This window comes from Tachysurus vachellii, chromosome 11, assembly GCF_030014155.1.
Source record: "Tachysurus vachellii isolate PV-2020 chromosome 11, HZAU_Pvac_v1, whole genome shotgun sequence".
NCBI lineage: Eukaryota > Metazoa > Chordata > Actinopteri > Siluriformes > Bagridae > Tachysurus > Tachysurus vachellii.
In genome coordinates this window covers 19,687,294-19,707,711 of record NC_083470.1, presented here as the reverse complement: position 1 = coordinate 19,707,711, position 20,418 = coordinate 19,687,294, and the positions used below count along the sequence as shown (strand labels likewise).

The window sequence follows — 20,418 nt, the reverse complement described above, 5'->3', positions numbered from 1 at the left end:
CACGTTTCACCACTTATCTGTTCATTCTGACACCTCTAGACTCTCAATCCACTAGATGGCGCTCACGAAGTGCATCTTATTGTTCAGATGCTCAAAACGCCCACAATTCATTTCTGCTGCTGGTTCTGTGAACAGTGTCTTTAGCATGTAACATCTCTTCAGTTTAACATGGACATCAACATCAAGAGACATCAACCAACATAAAAAACACATGAGAACCCACTACAAAATATATTGAGCTACTGAGATGCACATTCCTGTCTGTACCAAACAGGCTATATAAATATCATCAATGTCTAGGTTTACTGTAGATGCAGAATCTAAAAGGTCAAAGATGTATAAAGAGAAAAACGACTGAGTGAAACATTCTCCATTCAAACAGAGAGAAAGGAAGACAAAAAGAAACAAAGATGGAGGGGAGGCGGCGACAGTGCTGGTGAAAATGAACAAAGGAGCCCTTGAGTGAATATATATTCATTTTTTGTTTCACCATTTATTTCCACCAGCAAGTGCGCTCTCTTTCTCTCATTCTCTCTGTCTCACACACACACACACTCCTACTCACCTACCCACTGTATAGTTCTCAGGCATCACCATCTCTTTCCTCCTCTTTGCTATACAAGAATATGGCACTCAAAAATACTATCTAAAATACCCCGTAACATTTTTTTTAAATAATCATGCTTACAAATGTCCTTCTTATTTTTACTCATCTTTGGCTTCAGGTAACATGATGTATCCCAATTCCTACATGATATATCACACTTTAATAATGAGTTTCAGCAGCTACTCCCTCACTATGAGATGTGCATGAGCAAACATGTACTTTACCATGATCAGTGTCAGCACCTTCACATAGAATTGTACACCGCATGGCATCCACTTGAACGGTTCTACAACTATACGTGTTATATAAAGACCTGCCACACTTAACATGCATCTTAACAGCAGACACGAATGAAAGCCACAATAAATGTGCTTTTTGTAGACAAGGCTCTGTTACTGGCATTGTCTTATTAATGCCTTCAAACGTTGACCTTCTTATTAATGCCCTAATATGTCTGGGCATTTTATTTTTCTTTGAACTTTTTCATTTATGAAACCTGCAAGATAAACAATGTAGATCTGTAGATCTATGCATGTTCAGGTTCAAGATGTTCAAGTTCAAGACAGGTTTGTTTAGTCGTCACATTCATGACTGAAGTCTTTTGGGCTTTGGGTATTTTATAGATTTTAGATATCCTTAATAAAATCTGCAAGTGTGCATGTGAAAGAGACAATAACATTGAATATTTTAGCTCCAGGTTCACTCATTGGGGAAGTGAAAGTGCTTTTGTAGGAGATGATGTGCTATTGGCTGCCTAGATCTTTATTGACTAACTGCATCATTTCCCACGGGAATGAACTTTGATCCCTGCAGTGCAGTTCAGACGACACAAACGCACAGCCTCTTGTTTGTGTGAAAACAGAGCCCGCATGCGTGTACGTGTGAGGGTGTGTGTGCTCTCAGTCTGACCCAGACGTACATGCGGACTGACAATGGAGATCAGTGAGGCTCCATTAGCCACAGTCTTCCCTTGGGAACGTTAGCTCAAAAAGAAAGATGCACAAGCTCAAATGAGGGTGGGCACTTTTTTCCCGGGAAAAGGGGGTTGGGGCACAAAAACAACTGTGTGTGGGATAAGACGATAAAATAGAGCTCTCGGAAGACCATGGGGTGTGGATGGAGTCCTATTGTGAGGACATGGTCAATGCATACAAGCCAGCCAGAAAGAAGCTGCACGTTTATAGGAGAGTTAAATGCACACAGCTCCAAGCTGTTCAGGCAACACAGGAAATGGCATGCTTCGGAGGTAAATTAACAGTGACATGGAACAAAAAAAAAGACATGAAAGTCAGAAGAAGAAAAAAAGAATTATAACAAGCATACAGTAAAATTACACTATGGTTTTGTTTTTCTTGTGAAAGTTGTTTTTCCCCCATTAACCAGAGATATACAGAGCTACTGCAAAAACACACACTCACACACACGCACGTTCTCCATCTCTCCTTTTGTCCTCCTTCCCATCCTCAAATATAGATATTATTCAATACTAAACCTTAAATAACTTCATTGTCCATTTCTTTCACATGCAGTAACAGAGAATTATATGCTCATCATCTCTGAATGGAGCCTCACTAAACGTACATAGAACATTACATATTACCAAACACAGGCACAAGGTTCTGCCTAAAAATCTAATGCATAGCAAAACAAACCATTTTCTCTTTAGCCCAAATATTAAATGTAAACAATGCAGCCAATCAGAGGCCTTATACTTCAGCGTTTAAACCTAAAGCCCAGACGGGGTTGTGGGAAACCCATTCTGTAAATATTAGAGGGAATATATATATGATGGGATGTGAGACAAGGTCCTGATATAGCGAGCATGTTTGCAATTCTCTCAGAAATCCGGCTTAGTATTTGGAACGACACGATTTATAAATTAAGCTTAATATTATTAGGGTCTAAAGCTGTGTCTAAATCTTACTACAAAATGGACACCTTTCTAATGTGATGGAATAAGACAGCAGTTTTCTCTGTCACTCTCTCACAAATATGCTTTACTGCTGATAATGCTGCACAAGGACAGCTATGCTGGTCCTGCTGTACAAAGCAATATCAGATTCCGCAGACCATCTCCGTATGATGGTTGGCATAACAACGGTGCCCAAAATAGATGACTGTGCCTTGAGAGAAAACAATTGCTTAGAAATCATATTTATTACCATAATTATGACCATAACACCGAACACTATTAAACTACATTCATAACATTTTTCATTACGGAATTACAACTGACTTGAACGTAATCTTCCTCCTGCTATGATGATTTCTCATGAACAACATCGCTTGGTGTAAGAAAAGTCAAGATCAACCACAAATGATGCGTTAATTAATAATAAATAAATTATTAATAATTAATAAATTAATAAAATTTGGTTTGATTACATTAATACTATTAAACATCCTGAAAATCCTGAACAACTACGCTGCTCTTTTCAAGGAAAACAGAAGTCAAGATCATTCCTATTAGATCGTCAAAGTTAATGGGCTGCTTCAGGGACATGGATATAAAGTTACAAGGCAGCTGGAAGCAGTCTCTGTGATCAGGTACAGATATAGAGTTACTAAAAGAGATGCTCAGGAGAGTTACAATCTCCAAAGAGGCGGATGCAAGATGAACACAGCACATACAGTGTAGTCCACAGGCTATTTGGAAGCTTGTAGCTAAATCCTAAACTCTTCTCATGATGTAAATACTTGTCAATAGTGTGGATATTTATCCACACACAGACTTACACAACCGAACACAAATGACTTGTATACCAGACACACAATCATTAATCACTGATCTATATATGGCGCATGACAGTCTTTCAATCATTCTTATCTGCACCAAGATTACACCTGGTCAATGGCCTAATAAGTGACAGGGCTCTAATTTTCAATCCACTGTCTGATCTTGAGTCTGCAGAAGCTCAGCCCATCATGTTTACATGTAAACACATTGCACTCTGTGCCATATGACCTTCTTATTGATACTTTTGACTATGGGGCCTCATGAGCCACACCACATTGCATGGTTTTTGTCTTGTGTAAAGGAATTGCTAGAATTTCTGTCTTCAGTAACATTCTGTTTCGTCTTCTAACCGACTACTCACTACAGATCACTGTTAGAAATAATACTCTCAGATCTAGAAATGTTGTTGAAGTAGGTGGAAAGGATTCAGCACATTCAGCAAGGCGCTAAACTTTGACTATATGCATTATGATGGAAAGCTGGTGCTTACCGTGTGGCAAACATGGCTCTAAGGGAGGAGAAGGTGGCAGCATCCTCCTTCAGGGCTTTGAGCTCGTTGCGTAGCTTCATCATCGTCTCAGTCACCATGGCCTTCTCATTCTCGTATTTGCTCTTTAGGTTGGCCAGTGCTACCTCAGCAGTCTAAGTAAAGAGTACATTGGGAACACGATAAGGAAAAGTATATATACGAGGCAATAAATCAGCTAAGGTAATAAAACTTTCATTGTATAGCTTGCAAAGAAACAAAGCTAACAATTCGATTCAGAACAAGGAAAAGAAAAACATGCCACTCATCCCCCTCCAAAAAAACATGATGCTTTAATAATATAGTACTTTTTTAAAGAAAGAATTGATGGCTTAGGAATATCAATACATGGTTACACAAATAAAAAACGTGCTTTAGTGCTGTGAGAGCTGATGTAAAGCAAGTGAGAGCGTACCAAATCAGTAAACATGCAGACTGTCATTCTAAGTATTAAGGAATGTGGTGGCATTAAATCACTAGCCCAAATACTAACCTGCTTATTGGCTTTAAGAACTGTTCTCAAGGTGGCAATCTGCTCTCTCTTGGTGCTGAGAAGTGACTTGAGCTTAAGGATCTCTTCCACACTGGCCTCGTAGTCACGGTCAGCGGTGGGACCAAGCTCGGCAGAGGCCAGGCGCTGACGAGACAGCTCTGTGCTGCGGTCCACGGCCAGTTGCAGGTGTCTGATCTGGTCACGGATGATGGCCACTAAGTTGTAGATGTTCATTGGTTCCTTGCGTGGGTCAGCCACTGGGGAAGAGACAGGGGATGGAGATTCTGCCTCAGGGGTGGGGAAGAGGCCGCGTGTCAGCAAGATAGGTGAGCGACGGCCACGGCCTTCAGGGCTGCCCCGATTGTTGCCATTGGTTCCAGTGTTGGCTTTGCCCTCACGGTAGAAGTCGAGCATGACACGGCTTGGCGTCTCATTGTTGCACATGCAAACGTGGTGGTAAAGGTTGGCAAGCTCCTCGCTGAACGTAGCCAGCTCGTCTTGTGCCACGCTCAGGCTTCCCTGGCTCTCACCGGCTGCCTCACTGGCGCGACGTAACTCTTTCTCCATCCGTGCCAGTTGCTCACGCTCTGCACGACTGCTGCACTCCAGGGTGATCAGCTCAGAGCGCAGTGACGCCACCTGGCTCTCCAGTCGGCTACGCTCATCCTCAAACTGTGACCGGCAAGCAGTGTATTCAGACTTCACGGTTTTCAATTCCTCCTTCAGGTGACCTGCCTCGGAAACAGCAACCTGGGATATACAGGTTGAAAAAAGGTTTATAAAACAAATGGTTTATTCAACTCATTTTTGTGCTGTTTTACCATACTAATTTTATCCAGCAACCCATAAACATACCATAACCTCATTCTTTACCTATTGCTATAACATAACATGCTTGTCCATAATGATGTGACAAAACCAAATCATCCACTGATGCATGCACTAGACACGTGTAATCCTACATGATTCTAATCTCACCTTGTACTTGCACTCCAGGATCTCGGGCCCGTTGATGTCCACCTCATAGTAGTCGCTGTCCTCGTTGCTGTCACGTTCCTTCTCGTTGTCCAGGGCTGACTGGCGCTCCTTGCTGGCGTGAAGCTTGCGCATAGCGTTCAGGTTCTCAGTGAGGCGGCCCACCTTCTCGTGCTCCTCTGACAGAGCACCGTTGGCCTGCTCCAGCTGCTTTTGTGAGTCCTGCAGCGTTGACAGTAATGTCACCTTCTCCCGCTCCACCTGAACAATCAAGACAAGATGTGGTCAAATGGCACATTTAATATTTTTTTGGGTTCATGTGATAAAAAATAAAAAAACTATAAATATACAGCAATATTTCTTTGCCTTAAACCCTTGAGATAAAAACCTACATTCAGAGAAGCTACAAAATGACTATGCTCTCTTGCATTTACATGTGCTCACTTTACAAAGGAATTTTTGGCCCAGAAAGCCAAAAACAGCATATGACTCTATTCAGTGGTTTTTATTTTCACTTCTTTGTGTTGAGGCCTGGTTTGTCCATCTGATATTTAATTTATATCTGCAGCCGTCCTAAGACTAGGTTTTGTAACATTTAGAAGGTTTTGGTTTAGAAGTTTTGTTTCTTGTACCAAGAAAGACATTTCTACACACAATGGTGCGTGTAGGGATTCTTGTGTTACCAAGCAGAACAAAACGCAGCATGGAGCTATTTTAGAAAGGATCATGTTTTATACTTGCGTGTCAAAATTCTCATTCACCTTCTTAATAATTCAAAGAGGTAATAGAACCCCAAAATGCCCACCCCACCCCACAGGCTTTGTGTTTTTGAATGAAATTATAATTATAATATTTCTATGGATTATTATATGAATGATGCAATACTGTGATCCAAACAAGCGCCACAGCGTTTTCAATCTTCATGTGATGACATACGTCTATGATGTCAAAGTTACTGATAACTCATTCATTCATCTTCTACTGCTTATCCGAACTACCTCGGGAAACCGGAGTAACCGGAGGAAACCCCCAAGGCACGGGGAGAACATGCAAACTCCACACACACAATGCGGAGGCGGGAATGTGTAATGTGCTTCGAACCCCGACCCTGGAGGTGTGAGGCAAACGTGCTAACCACTAAGCCACTGTGCCGCCTACTGATAACTCACTTTGAGTCAATTCAAGATTTCAGTAAGGCTGTAATGTGCTTCTTCATTTCTACACTAAGATGTCCTGACGTGACCCGAATACACATCAGGCAAGATGGGAACTCACATCGCTCACTACTCAATAACTGAGCTATTATACTCTATTATAGTCTCAAATCTTTGAGATTGATTAGCAGGTGGGCGACTGTGACCTCTGGGGGAATGGCAGTGAGTGCATATGAAGGACGAGAATCAGATTACTACTGTGCTGATTATTACTCTATACTGGATAGCACCGGTTTAACATGCTCGAAGAGAGCAAGATGTGTCTTAATGCTTTCAGTGTATTAGCAACAGTCTGCTGTCTACACACACACACACAAAGCCTCGTTTCCATGGAGATTGCCCTTCCAGGTCAAAGTTTATAGGTTGACATCCTGACAGATGGCAGAGCTCACTGTGCCAAAAGAGTAGGGATTGGCTAACAGGGAAGCTGTAAGCCAATCACAACAGAGCATTTATCGTACGCATTATTCATTTGGATGAAATACTGATCATTTGTTTTCATTTTATTGATTCTTGATTTAGATTGGCAGTCTTCTAAAGCTGGATGTAAAAATTATGGAACTAATTTCTAGTAAAAGGGCACATAAGAGAAACATGCAAGCATTATTACATATAGTGACTGAGGACACCATGAATTTTCAGTGTTTGGTGCACCGTCACACTACACAGGTTACAATATATAGAATATGGCCCTCAGCTAAGCACTCTGTAATACCTGCAGAAGTTGTTGTTTAAGCTTCTGAATTTCAGAGATGTTGAGTTCACTCAGCAAGTCGTCCACGAGGCTGGGGGCCGGATGGAACAGCTGGTCCTTTTTGGGTGTGGACATCCGGTTATCTTCAGCATTTGGGATCTTGTCAAAGCCATTTTCGTAGACATGAATGTGGTCGTCGTTGTTGGGCTCGATCATCACATCTTCACTGAATTTCAGCCCATCCAGAGAGATGCTCAAGGAATTGTGGTACATGGAGTCCCCAATGTTCATGTATTGGGACAGTTCCTTCCTCATTGCCGCCTGCATCGAGAGATAAGATGCAATGCATGGTAGAAGGCAATTTGGTTAGCAGTTCAGCCAGAATGTTAATGAGAATATAACAATTCACATCGTGAGCATATTTGAAACATGACTGCATCATATTAGATTTGGAAATAAATATGGTCCATAAATGAACTTTTAACAGTGAAGAATTTGGTACAGATTGCTGCACAAGTATGCTACACTGATCCAAACTGAATAAACTGCATTAATCCTAAAAGTAGCATTTGGTTGTTGGATATAAGCTCCTATGACATTAATCACTTTTACCAACAGCATCCACTTAATGTACAATGTCAATAAGTGGATGAATGTAAATACAAGCAGAACACAATACTGACACGGACAGATTCCAGCATGACAGAAGTATGGGCAACCATCTTGAGATGCTGGTGTAATCCTTACCTGACAGGACCAGCAACTTTATCTTGAGAAGGTATAATTAAATTAGTTAATTAATGGCCTGAATTTGTTACAGATGGCAATTTAACTATATAATACTGTACTGCATCTTTTTTGCACTTTTTTGTTTTTGTGTGTTGCAGTTCTTGCCTTCTGCTCCCTCTCGGTCTTGATGGTTTCCAGAGCTTCTCCTAGCTGTCTCTCAGCTATCTCCTTCAGACGGACGGCATCCTCCAACTGGCTGTTAAGGAACTGTGTGTCCTCCTCTAGTCGGCGAATCTCATGCTTCAGGCCCTCAAACTCCACCTACAAGAGATAAGTGGCATTGTCAAAAATAAACAAACAAACAAACAAAACAAACAAATAAATAAAACATTCTTGCTATTCTTTTATAATGACTCCTTGTAAACAATGACCAGATGAATTCAGTCACTTATCTACATTGATAATTGATTCAGTTTTATATTAGCAAAGGTTTAAAAAAGTTTACCTGGCTCTGTTTGAGCACAGACACTTGCTTCTGCAGAACAATGTTTTCCTCCTCCAACTCGCTGTTGTCCTGCAGCAAACGAGCCTCGCGGAACTTGTACTCCTTGATGTCGTCACGGAGTCGGGACCTCTGCAGCTCCACCAACTGACTGTTCTGTAGGACAAAAACAAAAGACATTTTGATTGTTGGGGTGTGGTAGAGAGAGTAAGAGAGTGATTTTCAGTCGTCATGGAAACCGCACATTTCATGATGGCACTTTGGATGGCCGAGCGGACACAGATGGTCAGTGCGTGAGCAATGTATGTGTGTATGAAAGTGGGAAACAGATGGCGATTACTAGAAAATCAGTAAGCAGATAAAATCAGTCAATTCAGAATGACAGATATAAAAACACACAGGTATCAAAAAAGAAATGAAATCCCTGATGAGAGCCTTCTAGACTGGCCTGCATAATGCATTACAGGGGTATTGACTGAATGGTAATAATGATTCCCTTTTAATGCTTTAACATTTATGATTAGTCCAAGACCAACCAAAAAGACTTAACAATTCCATTTAGTCATTTTGAACCATTACCTGGTGATATATTGTTTGAACATTCAGTATTTACATACAGTATTTACACTGGTCGGCGCTGTTTCTGTTTATTGTCTTTTGTGTATTGTATTTTTTGTACTTTTTGTATTGTCTCGTAAGTTTTTGTCTGCATGGTCTTTTGTCTTGCACTGTCTTGTCCTGCACTGTCTTGTCCTGCACTTTCTTGTCTGTCTTGTCCTGCACTGTCTTGTCTGTCTTGTTTGTCTTGTTCTGCACTGTTTGCACCAGGTTGCACAGTTGCACTTTATGTATCTAGGACTAACTTACTGTCCTTAGCCCTGTCTTTGTTTTATGTAGCACCAGTGGTGTAGTCGGGGCCATACACACGTATACGGAGTATGCTTACTTTTTCCCCAGGGCTGTTTGCGTATCACGACTTTTATGGCTTAATATTAGCATATACCCTCGGTATACCCACCTGTTTTGCTGCTTAAAATGTCCATAATTTACCCTCGTCTTTTCTTCCCCATTTTTTAACTCCAAAAACTTCGTTGTAATTGGTTCATTTTTATTTGAATTCCGCCCCCTTTCCCCGCACCCGACAGCTGTCATGTACCAACTTCACCGAGCGTTTACAGGGAGGAGAGTTTACTTCAGTAGAGAGTTTACAGTAGCTTCTGCTACTTAACAGAAGCTGGTGTCATGCTGAAGCAGACTTAAGTAAAGTTAGCCGCATATTTACAGATTCGAGTTTCCAGAGTCAATAACTCCTGAGCTACAGTAAATGCTGTTACTACACAAATAACACCTCTTTTCTATCGTAGTAATGTAGAGAGGCAGCTACAACCCAATTTTCTTCAAAATCGGCTTTCCTCCGAGGTGGACAAAATACACAAGTCTCTATATGCAGACGGCTGAGAGACAGGTTCCAAGGGACCATCTGCAAAGTGCAAAACCCGAAAAGCAAAAAAACAGTCAATAACTTCACTGTAATACACTGTACTGTCACCAAATTCAGCTCACACATCACTGATGTCCTGATAGTTATACTACAACACTTATTTTGAGAAACCTTGCGTTTTGATTATTTTTAGTGTTTGCATTATAAACAATATACAACAATATGCATTTCACTGTGATGTAAACTTCAATGTGTAAATCAGCTTTTGTCAAACATATGTAATCCTGCTGCTTATATAAGAGCTATTACAGATATTGTTAAACTTTATGGTCTCTGTACTTGCTTTAGCTCAATGCACAATACCAAGGGATATATCCGCTCGGTATTTGTGCTTCTTTCATCCCAAGGCATTTTATATGGAACCATTTTGTGCAGGTTCCACACTGAATCTATAAGGGGGAAATATGTAAATTATATCTATTAAATATTTCTTTTAGGAATCCTGACATCCTACATGACATTAATGTTAATGTCATGTAAATGCAAACATTGACTTCTGTGTGTTGTTTTTGCTTTTCTTGTTTTGGCAGCGTGGCAGGGAACAGGGGGTTTAAGAGGTGGGAGGGGGTAGTAGTAGTATACCACTTTTTTTTGAGGACTACACCACTGTGTAGCACCACAATCCTGGAGAAACGTTGTCTCATTTCACAATGTACTGCAACAGCTATATATGGTTGAAATGACAATGAAATCTTCTTGACTTGACTCGTGTTACCACTTTTAACTAGTCTCAGATGAAATACACTGGTTTCTTTTTATTTTGTTCTTTTTTTTAAATAGATATTAAGTCATCACTTCACTAATCAGACCAGAAAAGGTAAAGGAAATAAAAGCTAAATGCAAATATGTGAACATTATTCCTCATCAGTGAAAATTACAGCTACAGAAGATGTGCTGGTTCATGTTAAGAAAAGTAAAGTCGGCCAATTACAGGTTTTCTTTTCTAGGTCCTCTAAAATATTTGCCTGGATCTACATCTGCAGTCGACCAGCTATGGAACCATGTTGTATTACTTTACATCACAATCATCCTATTATTTCCTACAATATAAAATTCACATTATAGACCCTCTATACACCATTATACACCATTCACATTACAGACCCTCATTTTGTATGACTCCAGCAGCCCTCCTGATCACAGAGGGAATATATCCAAACCCAAAGGAAGCTCACAGAGGAACACTGCTGCATATACATTTTTTAACTTACTATTATTCTTGAAGAATATATCTGCATTAGAGCATGTTTTTGAATCAATCACAGATGTCTCAGCCAACAAGATACACATCAAGTCAAGTTCTAGGTAGCCCTGCCCATCTCTACACAGCTGGTGTATTCCTGCTAATAAACAGTTGTCATGACATTGTGTAAATGCACCAATAGGAGGCTTCCAAGTCTGACAGGGAGGGAATTAGAGCTGGTGGGATCTGGAGACTGTTGATCTCCAGTAGTCACCAAACACATAAGTGCCAATAATTCTTTACAATGTTGTCCTACATGTAGATCTACAGAACCTCATGGGTTGAGTTCTATCCAAACATCTAAAACAAATGTAAATATCTTTAAATGACAACAAGAAACCCTTAGCAGGTTTCTGTTGGCTAACAAGGTCAAGATTTGTGAATTCACAAGTCAACGTTCTAGATAAAGCTTTAGGAATTTAATTTAAATGTTACAGCTAAACCGTGGAGATTGGCACCTTTGGGGTTGTAGTAAATTCCATAATAAATGACATGAATTATGCAGTGACCATCAGACCCAACTGCCATAATGTTGGAAGCACACAATTGTATAAGATGTCTTTGTTTGCTGCAGAATTACAATTTCCCTTTACTAGAAACCAACCTGTTTTTTAATGGCTCTTATGAAGACATGATTTTCCAAAGGTGATGTGAAACAGCTCTGGTAGATAGCCCTGTCCTCAATCCGACTGAACACCTTTAGGATGGATTAAATCACTGACTGCATCTTCTTGACTAATCTCAGTGCCTGACATCACTTATTGTCTTGTGGGTAAATGGACAAATCCCCACAGTTGTGATCCAAAATCTAGTGGAAAGCCTTCCCAGAGGATATTATAACAGCAAAGGAGGGATTAAATCTCTAACGGGATGCTCAAAAAGCACATATGAGCATGATGGTTGTCCACAATCTTCTGTCCATATAATGCACATTTAAAAAACATAACATCAGTAAAAATGACATTAACTCCACATGTGACAACGAACTGCTCTACACCACCTTGCCGAGCTCCTTTTGTTTAGATAAAATAAGGCCCAGCTGTGGGGTCAGCATGGTGTACCTTAATACATATTGAACACCAATTAAAATGAACCACGACCAGTCAAGATGCAAAGCAGGGCCAGGACCTCACACAACCTGGGTACTACTCAAAATTAAAGGCACAAAGGAATTGATATGGCTGGCTATGGTTAAGGATACGGCTAGCTAGATTCATGCAATATGGCGTTGGGACAACTTAATAATGACTGAGAGCTGACATTTTCTGGCAAAACACAAGGGACATAGCCTTGTAGGAAGCATACGATCGGAGTCGTATAGACATGTCAGGAAAAGATAAATGATATTTGCACAGGCTAATGCCCAAGACCTCTCTAGAGACAGGCACAAACAGGACTTGGTTGTAATTTAGACCTCTGCTTCTTAGAGGGTTCTGTATTAACATAATACATTTAGGGGGTGGGGGGGATCACAAGATCCATTGCTAGGGATCTGCCAGGGTTTTCAGGTTTCAACACACTTTCCATCCAAGCTACATCTCAAAAGCCACACACAAAAAAATCTAGGCATCTGAAAATGAAAACACATGGCGTGGTCACTGTGGCGCACATGAATTTCAGATGTACAGACATTATCCACTCTATAATCCCCCCTTCCTTCACCAAATCATTTTAGATATATATTCGATAAAAATGGCTCTATATTGAAGACAAACTCAATTAATTGCTGTAAAACAAGATCCTGGTAGCCGTGGAACATTTTTAAGCTTTTGGCAACCTTGACAATGACGGACTGCTTCCTCCCCAATAGATTTGCATTATGGACTGGTGCTGTTCCAATTTTGTGTCTAGCTGGTGCAAAAACAGCACTGTGGTGCTAAAATGATTGCATATCTAGAACAGCAAGTAAAGCAGCAAGCAAGATTTTTGGTCAATTAAAACAGCTGATACATACAGATGAGCTGCCAGCACCCGGTCTTTATTGGGCAGAATGTAAGCTAGTTGACTGTACAAAGCTATAGCGATACTCTGGTATTTAATTCGTGTGAAAGAATAAATGTTTCCCTGGTATGTTAATTCTCCAAAATGGGACTTTTCAGTTAGAGCACCCAGGACAGCTGTGTTCATTTATATCATGACATTCAGGCGGAGTGCATAGAACAGGCATTAGCTGGACATTTTGAATATGCCACCATTTTAGACTTTTTTAATCATCTGCAGATGTTCTATGAGCAAGATTTTAGAGATTTCCTGTAGACATAACAATTCATGTTCTTGTTTAGCAGCAAATGTTCATGTAGTCGCCTGAGTGCAATTTTAAATCTGATCACACAAATCATTCTAATATATTCTGTGCTGCGTTTCCACATTAGGAAATCACCGGGATATCCAGGCAGCATGAGACAGAGATTACACATCTGACAGAACAGCCATAACGCCCCTCCCCCCTCTCTCCCTAGCGCTTTCTCTGTCTCTCTTTCCTTCTCTCCTTCCCTCTGGCTCTGTGACTTTCACCATCCCCCACCGCTCGCCTCCTGTCCATCGATTTAACACATTTTTCCTTTGACCTGGTTTCTATCCCTCCTCCCTCTCTATATATCTTTCTTGCCATCCCTCCATATTTTTTCCTCATCTGTATCTTCTAGCTAGTTGTTGGATTAAAAAACACTTTTAATAACACTGCCTCCAGGTCATGAATTCTCTCTAGCGGATATGTGCAATCAGTGGAGAGCGCATGTACATGCATGTAGACACAGCAGGCGTTTCTGAGGCAGCTCTGAAATATAACATGCTTAAAAAATCCCTATTTTTTATCCCTATTTCCATAGTCGGCACGGAATGCTAGACCTGGACAGACTAATTTAGTACATGCTCTTTTGTTTCCATATAAACTAGAAATAATAACAAAGACAGCGTAGTAGTAATTTTGTTAAATTGGGGTGTGATAGACAGAGAGATTTGTTGTTATAAACTCCTGATGGCCCATGATGCTGTAATACGATCTGAAGGTCATGACGAGAGCTGCCTCCTGCTCTGCAGCTGAATGAGATTCAGTTAAGACAGCTAAGCTCTGTGTGTGTGTTTGTATGTATTTGTCTCTATGGTTGGTGTGTAGTTAGATGACCTTCACACAAGCTGAGCAGATAAAAAAAATCTCTAGGAATGTACATATAAGTCTGTAGAAATAATAGTTTAAATGCGTGTGTGTGTGTCTGTGTGAGAAGGACAGGGCTACCAGGCACTGATGCTGAATGATTTTTTTTTTAAAGATGGTCAACAACACCCTGGTAGAAAAGACATCTTAGAATTGTCTTTTTTTTTGTTATAATTGCACATAATGGCAGTGCACATGGTTGCAGCAGCTTCAGGATGTCCTACACTATCCATCCCATCCAAGCCACCGCCTGTTTATCCTGTATAATCTATCTCAGCTCAGAGTACAAAATCCACTGTACTCTGATAAAGCTAGTAGCGTAGTGTTACACATTTCATGTATGCTGTCATTTGCTGTCAACTGGGAAGCGGCTTATCCTTCTGGTTAGTAACGTGTACGAGTACATAGTTTGAGGTATGACATATGAGACACAAGGTTTGTGTGTATGCATATACTGTTTAATAATGGTGTAGGTGACATCAAATGACAGTTTCAAATGACATCAAACAAGCACCATAAAAGAGCTCCAAAGTGCATCAGCACTGGATGATAATAATAGACAGAGAAACCTCAGAGTTTATATTCCTCTGTTCTGGAATAGACAGTCCTTTGGTGGAAAACGTACTGACCTAAAGTAGCGTGTTAGATAATCATCTTACAGAAAACATCACCACATAGACCATTATACATTTTCAGAGCATCTGCCATGCAAATGAGCTGTTACCATAGAAACAGTAATATATTAGAAGGAGGGTATTAATATAAGACTGAGATTTGCTATGCAGCTGTCAGAGCTGCTGTTATAAAAAAATAAATCAATGTTCTGACCAATCAGAATCGAGGATTCAACAGCACTATGAACTGTTCATAGCATCTGGGACATGGTCATAAGACTGCATTACATGGATTGGGCCGGGGGAAAAAATACTGTTTAGGTTTCTGTTATAGGAAGGCTCTCTATTCTGGTTTGCCCACACTTACTATTTATATATAGTACTATTTATGTATTGCCTAGCAGACTGTTTACGTTAAGTGGGAGTGTGTATTCCATTGAATGTGCTAGGTGATTAGGTGATTTCCTAATTTGGATGCAAATTCTATTGCGTTTTGTCTAATTCTAGAAGAACCCATTGTGAGTGTAGTGTACACATTAGCAGTCCATTAGGTTCTGAGTTACAGCTGGTGCATTGATTCGGCTCAGAGCGCAGTCTTTAGTCATTTCGAAAGCGTCAAAGTCTTTGAAATGGACTAACAGTTGTAAACATAAAGATAAATCAGCACTCGGTGACAGAGTTTATTGGGTTTATTTCTATACATTTAAGCTAGATTCAGTCTTGTGTCTGCTTTTAAATGAGCCTGTATATTATATAAATAGGATCTGCAGAAATAACAGTTATTTTAAGGTCTTTGTCCTCCCACACACACACACACACACACAGAGAGAGAGAGAGAATCCATTATATCGTCCTCAATAATAATATATTAATATTAGTGTTAATTATTATTTATATTAATATTAGTATTAATATATTAATAGGGATAAGATATATTGCTTATTATAAATCTTTTTATAATTTTGAACAAAATAAATCCTTAATCAACAGTCTGATAAGAAGCAATATTCTAAGAAGCAAAATAAAAAAAAAATTCAGACATGAATTAAAGTAGCTTTATCATTTTCCTTTGTCTGTTTTTTATCCAATGTTCTATGGCACATTGCAGAAAAGCCCACACAAACACACACACACACACACACACACACATACACACACACACACACACAGTGCTTGGACATGTAGCTGCGATAAACATACCCTGCAGAAGATTTACACCCTCCCTACACACACACACACACACGTTCACCTCCCACCAGCCAACAAATTAACCCTCTTTTTTAAACGACGACCTGGGAACAAAGTCAAGCTGTGTGCATGCATTTCGTTGGCAACTCTTGGGTATCAGGTGCGAGACTAAATTTAAGGATAATAAAATACCAGACAAACTAAATTAATTATAATAGTACACTGCCGATTAGCTACACGTTTGTTACTAGTGACTTATATATTAAGCTAGATTATAAAATTGCTTTTTCTATTAATCAGTGAAAGAAGTAGTATTACTGTAAGTTCATAAAATCTTACAGGAATATCAGCTCTGAAATCGGACAGCACAGACTAGGATATATCTGTAAGGAAATGTTTATTTAGTATTTAAAGGAGGATTTTCCATTGTCAGAGCTTTCTAACAGTCAGAGGTAATAGTCAATTTAGGTTTTCTGACACGAGAAAAATTCTTATGTGCTACATACCTGTAAGTGTAACATGACAAGATGTATTAAAATTAAAAAAAGAGAGAGAGAGAGAGAGTGAGAGAGAGGGAAAAATAGCGAGAAAGAGAGAGAGAGAGAGAGAGAGAGAGAGAGAGAGAGAGAGAGAGAGAGAGAGAGGGAGGGACGCCCATACCTGACCAGTTCCAATATAAACATGCATTCACTGAAAAATAAAAAAAATCTGCAGTGCAAATGATCTGCAATCTGCTTTTGAAACTGACTCCAATGCTACCTTAGAGATAATGAGATACTAAGAGACGTCCAAAGAGGCTATGCAATCTTTATAAGGCGAAAAGCTTTCCTACAGTATTACCTACATTTTGATTGTGATAGTGATGGAAAACGTTAACGGCGTTCAACATTACATGAAATTGTCACAAGATTTGAAGCAATTTAAATGTGATCCTCAAATGGGCATCTCACGAGCAAATCATTGCTAGCTAAGATCTCTAACACTCTAATCACTAAGATCTGTTCTGTATCCACACAAAACCACAGCATTTTCAGTATCTTTTGATCTGGCTCCTTCTTTCAACTTTCCTTCAGGCTGATCCATGTTAGACTTCAATCGGTGGTGCATGTAGGAACATGAAGAGGAATGTTCGCCCTCCATTACTTCTTTAAATGTTGATGTTTCTAAATTCTATTCAGAGCCTGTAAAGGGGTAAAGCGTCTATTACAATACACACTTACTGCTTCGACGTATAATGCAGACGTCTGAGCTACAAATGTTTTCTGTGAGCTGAGATGTTTGGAGGGATGAAGCTAAACCATGTGTGTGTGTTGAAATGCATCCAAGGCTGACAAAGATGTTGATTATTTTGATCGCAAATGATGCTAAATCTGAATCAGAGAAGAGTAAGCAAAAAGGCTCCAAAGCCACTGACACTGAGAAAGGAGGGATTTGGGGCTTGGTATCAGGAGATTTTGAACTTGATGCTTGAAATGTGATTTGACTAACTCCGCAAAAAAGCGTAAAGCTTGGAAAAGGGATTTCCTTTCAAATTTTTACAGAGGATCCTTAATCCGTTGAAGATGAGCAAAAAACAAAAAGACAAACAAAAAAAAAAGAGGGTTTAAAATTCATTTTCAGGGATGTCAGCGGCAAGTCTTTTCATTTTATGTCAGAAAATGGATTTGCACAATCCTTTGTACTTGTACTGTTACAGCTGAAAGCCTTGCACTCTACCGGGTTATAGATCCACTCAAAGTACAAGCTTTGGTTCTTGAAGACACAAGAGCATGTCATGTGACCATTTAGAGCAATCTGCAGATTTTCACAACACTGGAAAGTAATTAGTGAGGCATTAATTTGTGCTTGCACAAGAGTGTGTATGGACTGAGGCGTGTAAGTGGATTCCGCTGGTGTCGGGTCATGGAGCAAAGGGCAAAGCTGGCATCATGCCTGGCATGAGTGTGTGTCAGTGGTTGCCAGATCAGATACTGAAAGAGACCAATCGGCGGGTGCTCGAGATTCCAGAATGACGCCGCTCAAATAACATCCAGTAAATTGATATTCACTGGGAGGTTATCTGGATTACAATCTCTTTGACCATTAACAGCTGGTAATAACACCTGAATATGTGCACTTAGCTGCTGATTACTGCATGTCTGTTCCAATAGCCATCACAGTGCAGCTGTTTCTGAACAAATATGTTGGGCAAAGAGTGTATAATTAATTAATAGTAAAAGATGCTGCAGAAAGTGTATAGTTTGACTCTTCAAAACTCCTACACAACACAATTAATTACTGAGTCATTTGTAAGAGTCATTTGCACATTGCAGTTTGATCATATTGCAAAGGTCAAAATTGGGGGCAATAATACAAATATGAATGAATATCAGTTGAAATGACACTCATAATTAAACTATGGATGTGCAGAACTGATTTATAATAATACGTTAAATTCTATTATTATTATTCTCTCAAAATTTCTAAATCTCAAAATATTGTACAATGTTTCAGTTTATTCAGTTTTTCCAATTTGCAAGCACATCATTGTTTATTCCCCGGGTAAATAATAGGGGGGGAAAAAAAGGACAACATATGCTCTTGGGATAGTGTTATTTGTGTGTCTAACCTCTCTGAGCTCCTGAGTGATGGTGGACAGGCGCTCGTTCTCCGATTGTGCGTTGGAGAGGGTGTTGCGAGTCTGCCTGAGTTCGGCCTGTAGCTCCTGCACGCGCTGCTCATAGTATGCCTCTTTACATGCCGACTCCTGAAGCAGAGATTCCTCCCGACTCTCGCCATCAGCTGCCACTTTTCTCTGGTTGGAGTGAGCCTGTCCGAATGCCTGGGGAAAGAAAGCGTGTCTGGTTATGTTCCAAATCTGCAACTTTCATGCTAATACAGAGCCTGATATCTGTTGTCTCAACTACGTCTAGTTCTCATTAATATGACCCTTGACATCCCAGTGCATTTAGGAGCTGATATGGAATCCCACTTCCATGAGACTGGTGAATCCCCACCCCATGTGTATATCCACTAGCAATGTCCTTCTGTGACATCAGAATGGGTACACAACCATTAACAAAATTACAGCACTAGCTAACCAATTAGCAATAGAATCACTAAACACATTACAAAAAATTCAACACAATCATCCATCCCTTATCTGTACAGCTTCTCCTACACAGGGGCACAGGGGACATGGAGGCCATCCCAGCAAAGGCAAAGGGACAAACTTGACGGGTCACCAACCCACTGCACTAGTGCAAGCTTTCACACACTACAGACAAGTTAAAGACACCTATCTGCCTATAATGCATGTCTTTGGACAGGGGGAGGGACAGATCAACCCCACAGGACTATCAAATGCATCAATGCCTCCAGGTAATCTTTCTTGTTGCTTGCTAATTTCACTTGTTAGTTTAGACAAAGAAAATCAGGTGTTGTGGTGTGATGTTGGTTCGCAAACTTCCTGTAATCTAATCTCTCAGACTTGGGCTGCAGCCATGAGATATACTGTTCAGATCAAGCACTTGCACGCTTTGTTCAGGGCTTGCGTAAACCTGGACAGGTTTTGGACGACTTTGCTGTGCCCTCATGACAATGACACACCTTTATTTAAGACCCAGGCACACTGGCTGTTTATCAGCAAACTTTCGCTTTAATGGACTCCGCAGACATCTGGCAGGAATAAAGATTACAAATTCAGTGTGCTACATTGCTAAAAAATAATAAATGATTATTATATAATCAATCATTTAACTTTTTTAATACACTTGCTAGTTTGCCTTGTTATTACTTCCTCAGAGGGCTAGCTAATTAATTATGATTGTCCACCATGGTCATAGAGAGGAATGGAGCAGAATGTGAGTCATGGGAGAAAATGGTGGCTCTGTGGTGAGCTATACGGCTTTGATGTGGGTCTTGTTTGAAGTTGTTGACGTCCTCGGCAACACAACTGACTTACTGTATAACACACTGATGAGTTTGTTTAGCTCATTATTCTCATCTCAGATATTTACCTGGTTTCTTTTTTTTTGTTTTGTTTGTTTGTTTGTTTTTTTGCAAGATCTCAGAGCTTAAGATTTGATCCAGTTGTGTAATACACAACCCACATTCGTGTGGGCTAACTGACCAGCATTATTATTAACACGGGTGATTAGCGTCCATTATTTACATTCAAAGACGAATACACCTAAAGGGATTTATTCTTATGACATGCGAAATAAAGCTTTCTGTGGCAGATGCAATAACACAAAACATCT

General features: G+C 40.0%; 1 protein-coding gene across 2 annotated transcripts in view; it reads right to left on the bottom strand.

Moving 5' to 3' along the window:
* The window catches only part of zgc:171572 (protein bicaudal D homolog 2), a 41,102-nt gene that overhangs the window by 6,997 nt on the left and 13,687 nt on the right, over positions 1-20,418 (bottom strand). For both annotated transcript variants that reach the window (XM_060880785.1, XM_060880787.1), the window contains exons 2-8: positions 18,786-18,998; positions 8,481-8,633; positions 8,141-8,296; positions 7,268-7,567; positions 5,342-5,599; positions 4,364-5,113; positions 3,835-3,986 (exon numbers count right to left, since the gene is read on the bottom strand). In XM_060880785.1, the coding sequence (XP_060736768.1) occupies positions 3,835-3,986; positions 4,364-5,113; positions 5,342-5,599; positions 7,268-7,567; positions 8,141-8,296; positions 8,481-8,633; positions 18,786-18,998 (1,982 nt within the window). The remainder of the gene's footprint in view (positions 1-3,834; positions 3,987-4,363; positions 5,114-5,341; positions 5,600-7,267; positions 7,568-8,140; positions 8,297-8,480; positions 8,634-18,785; positions 18,999-20,418) is intronic.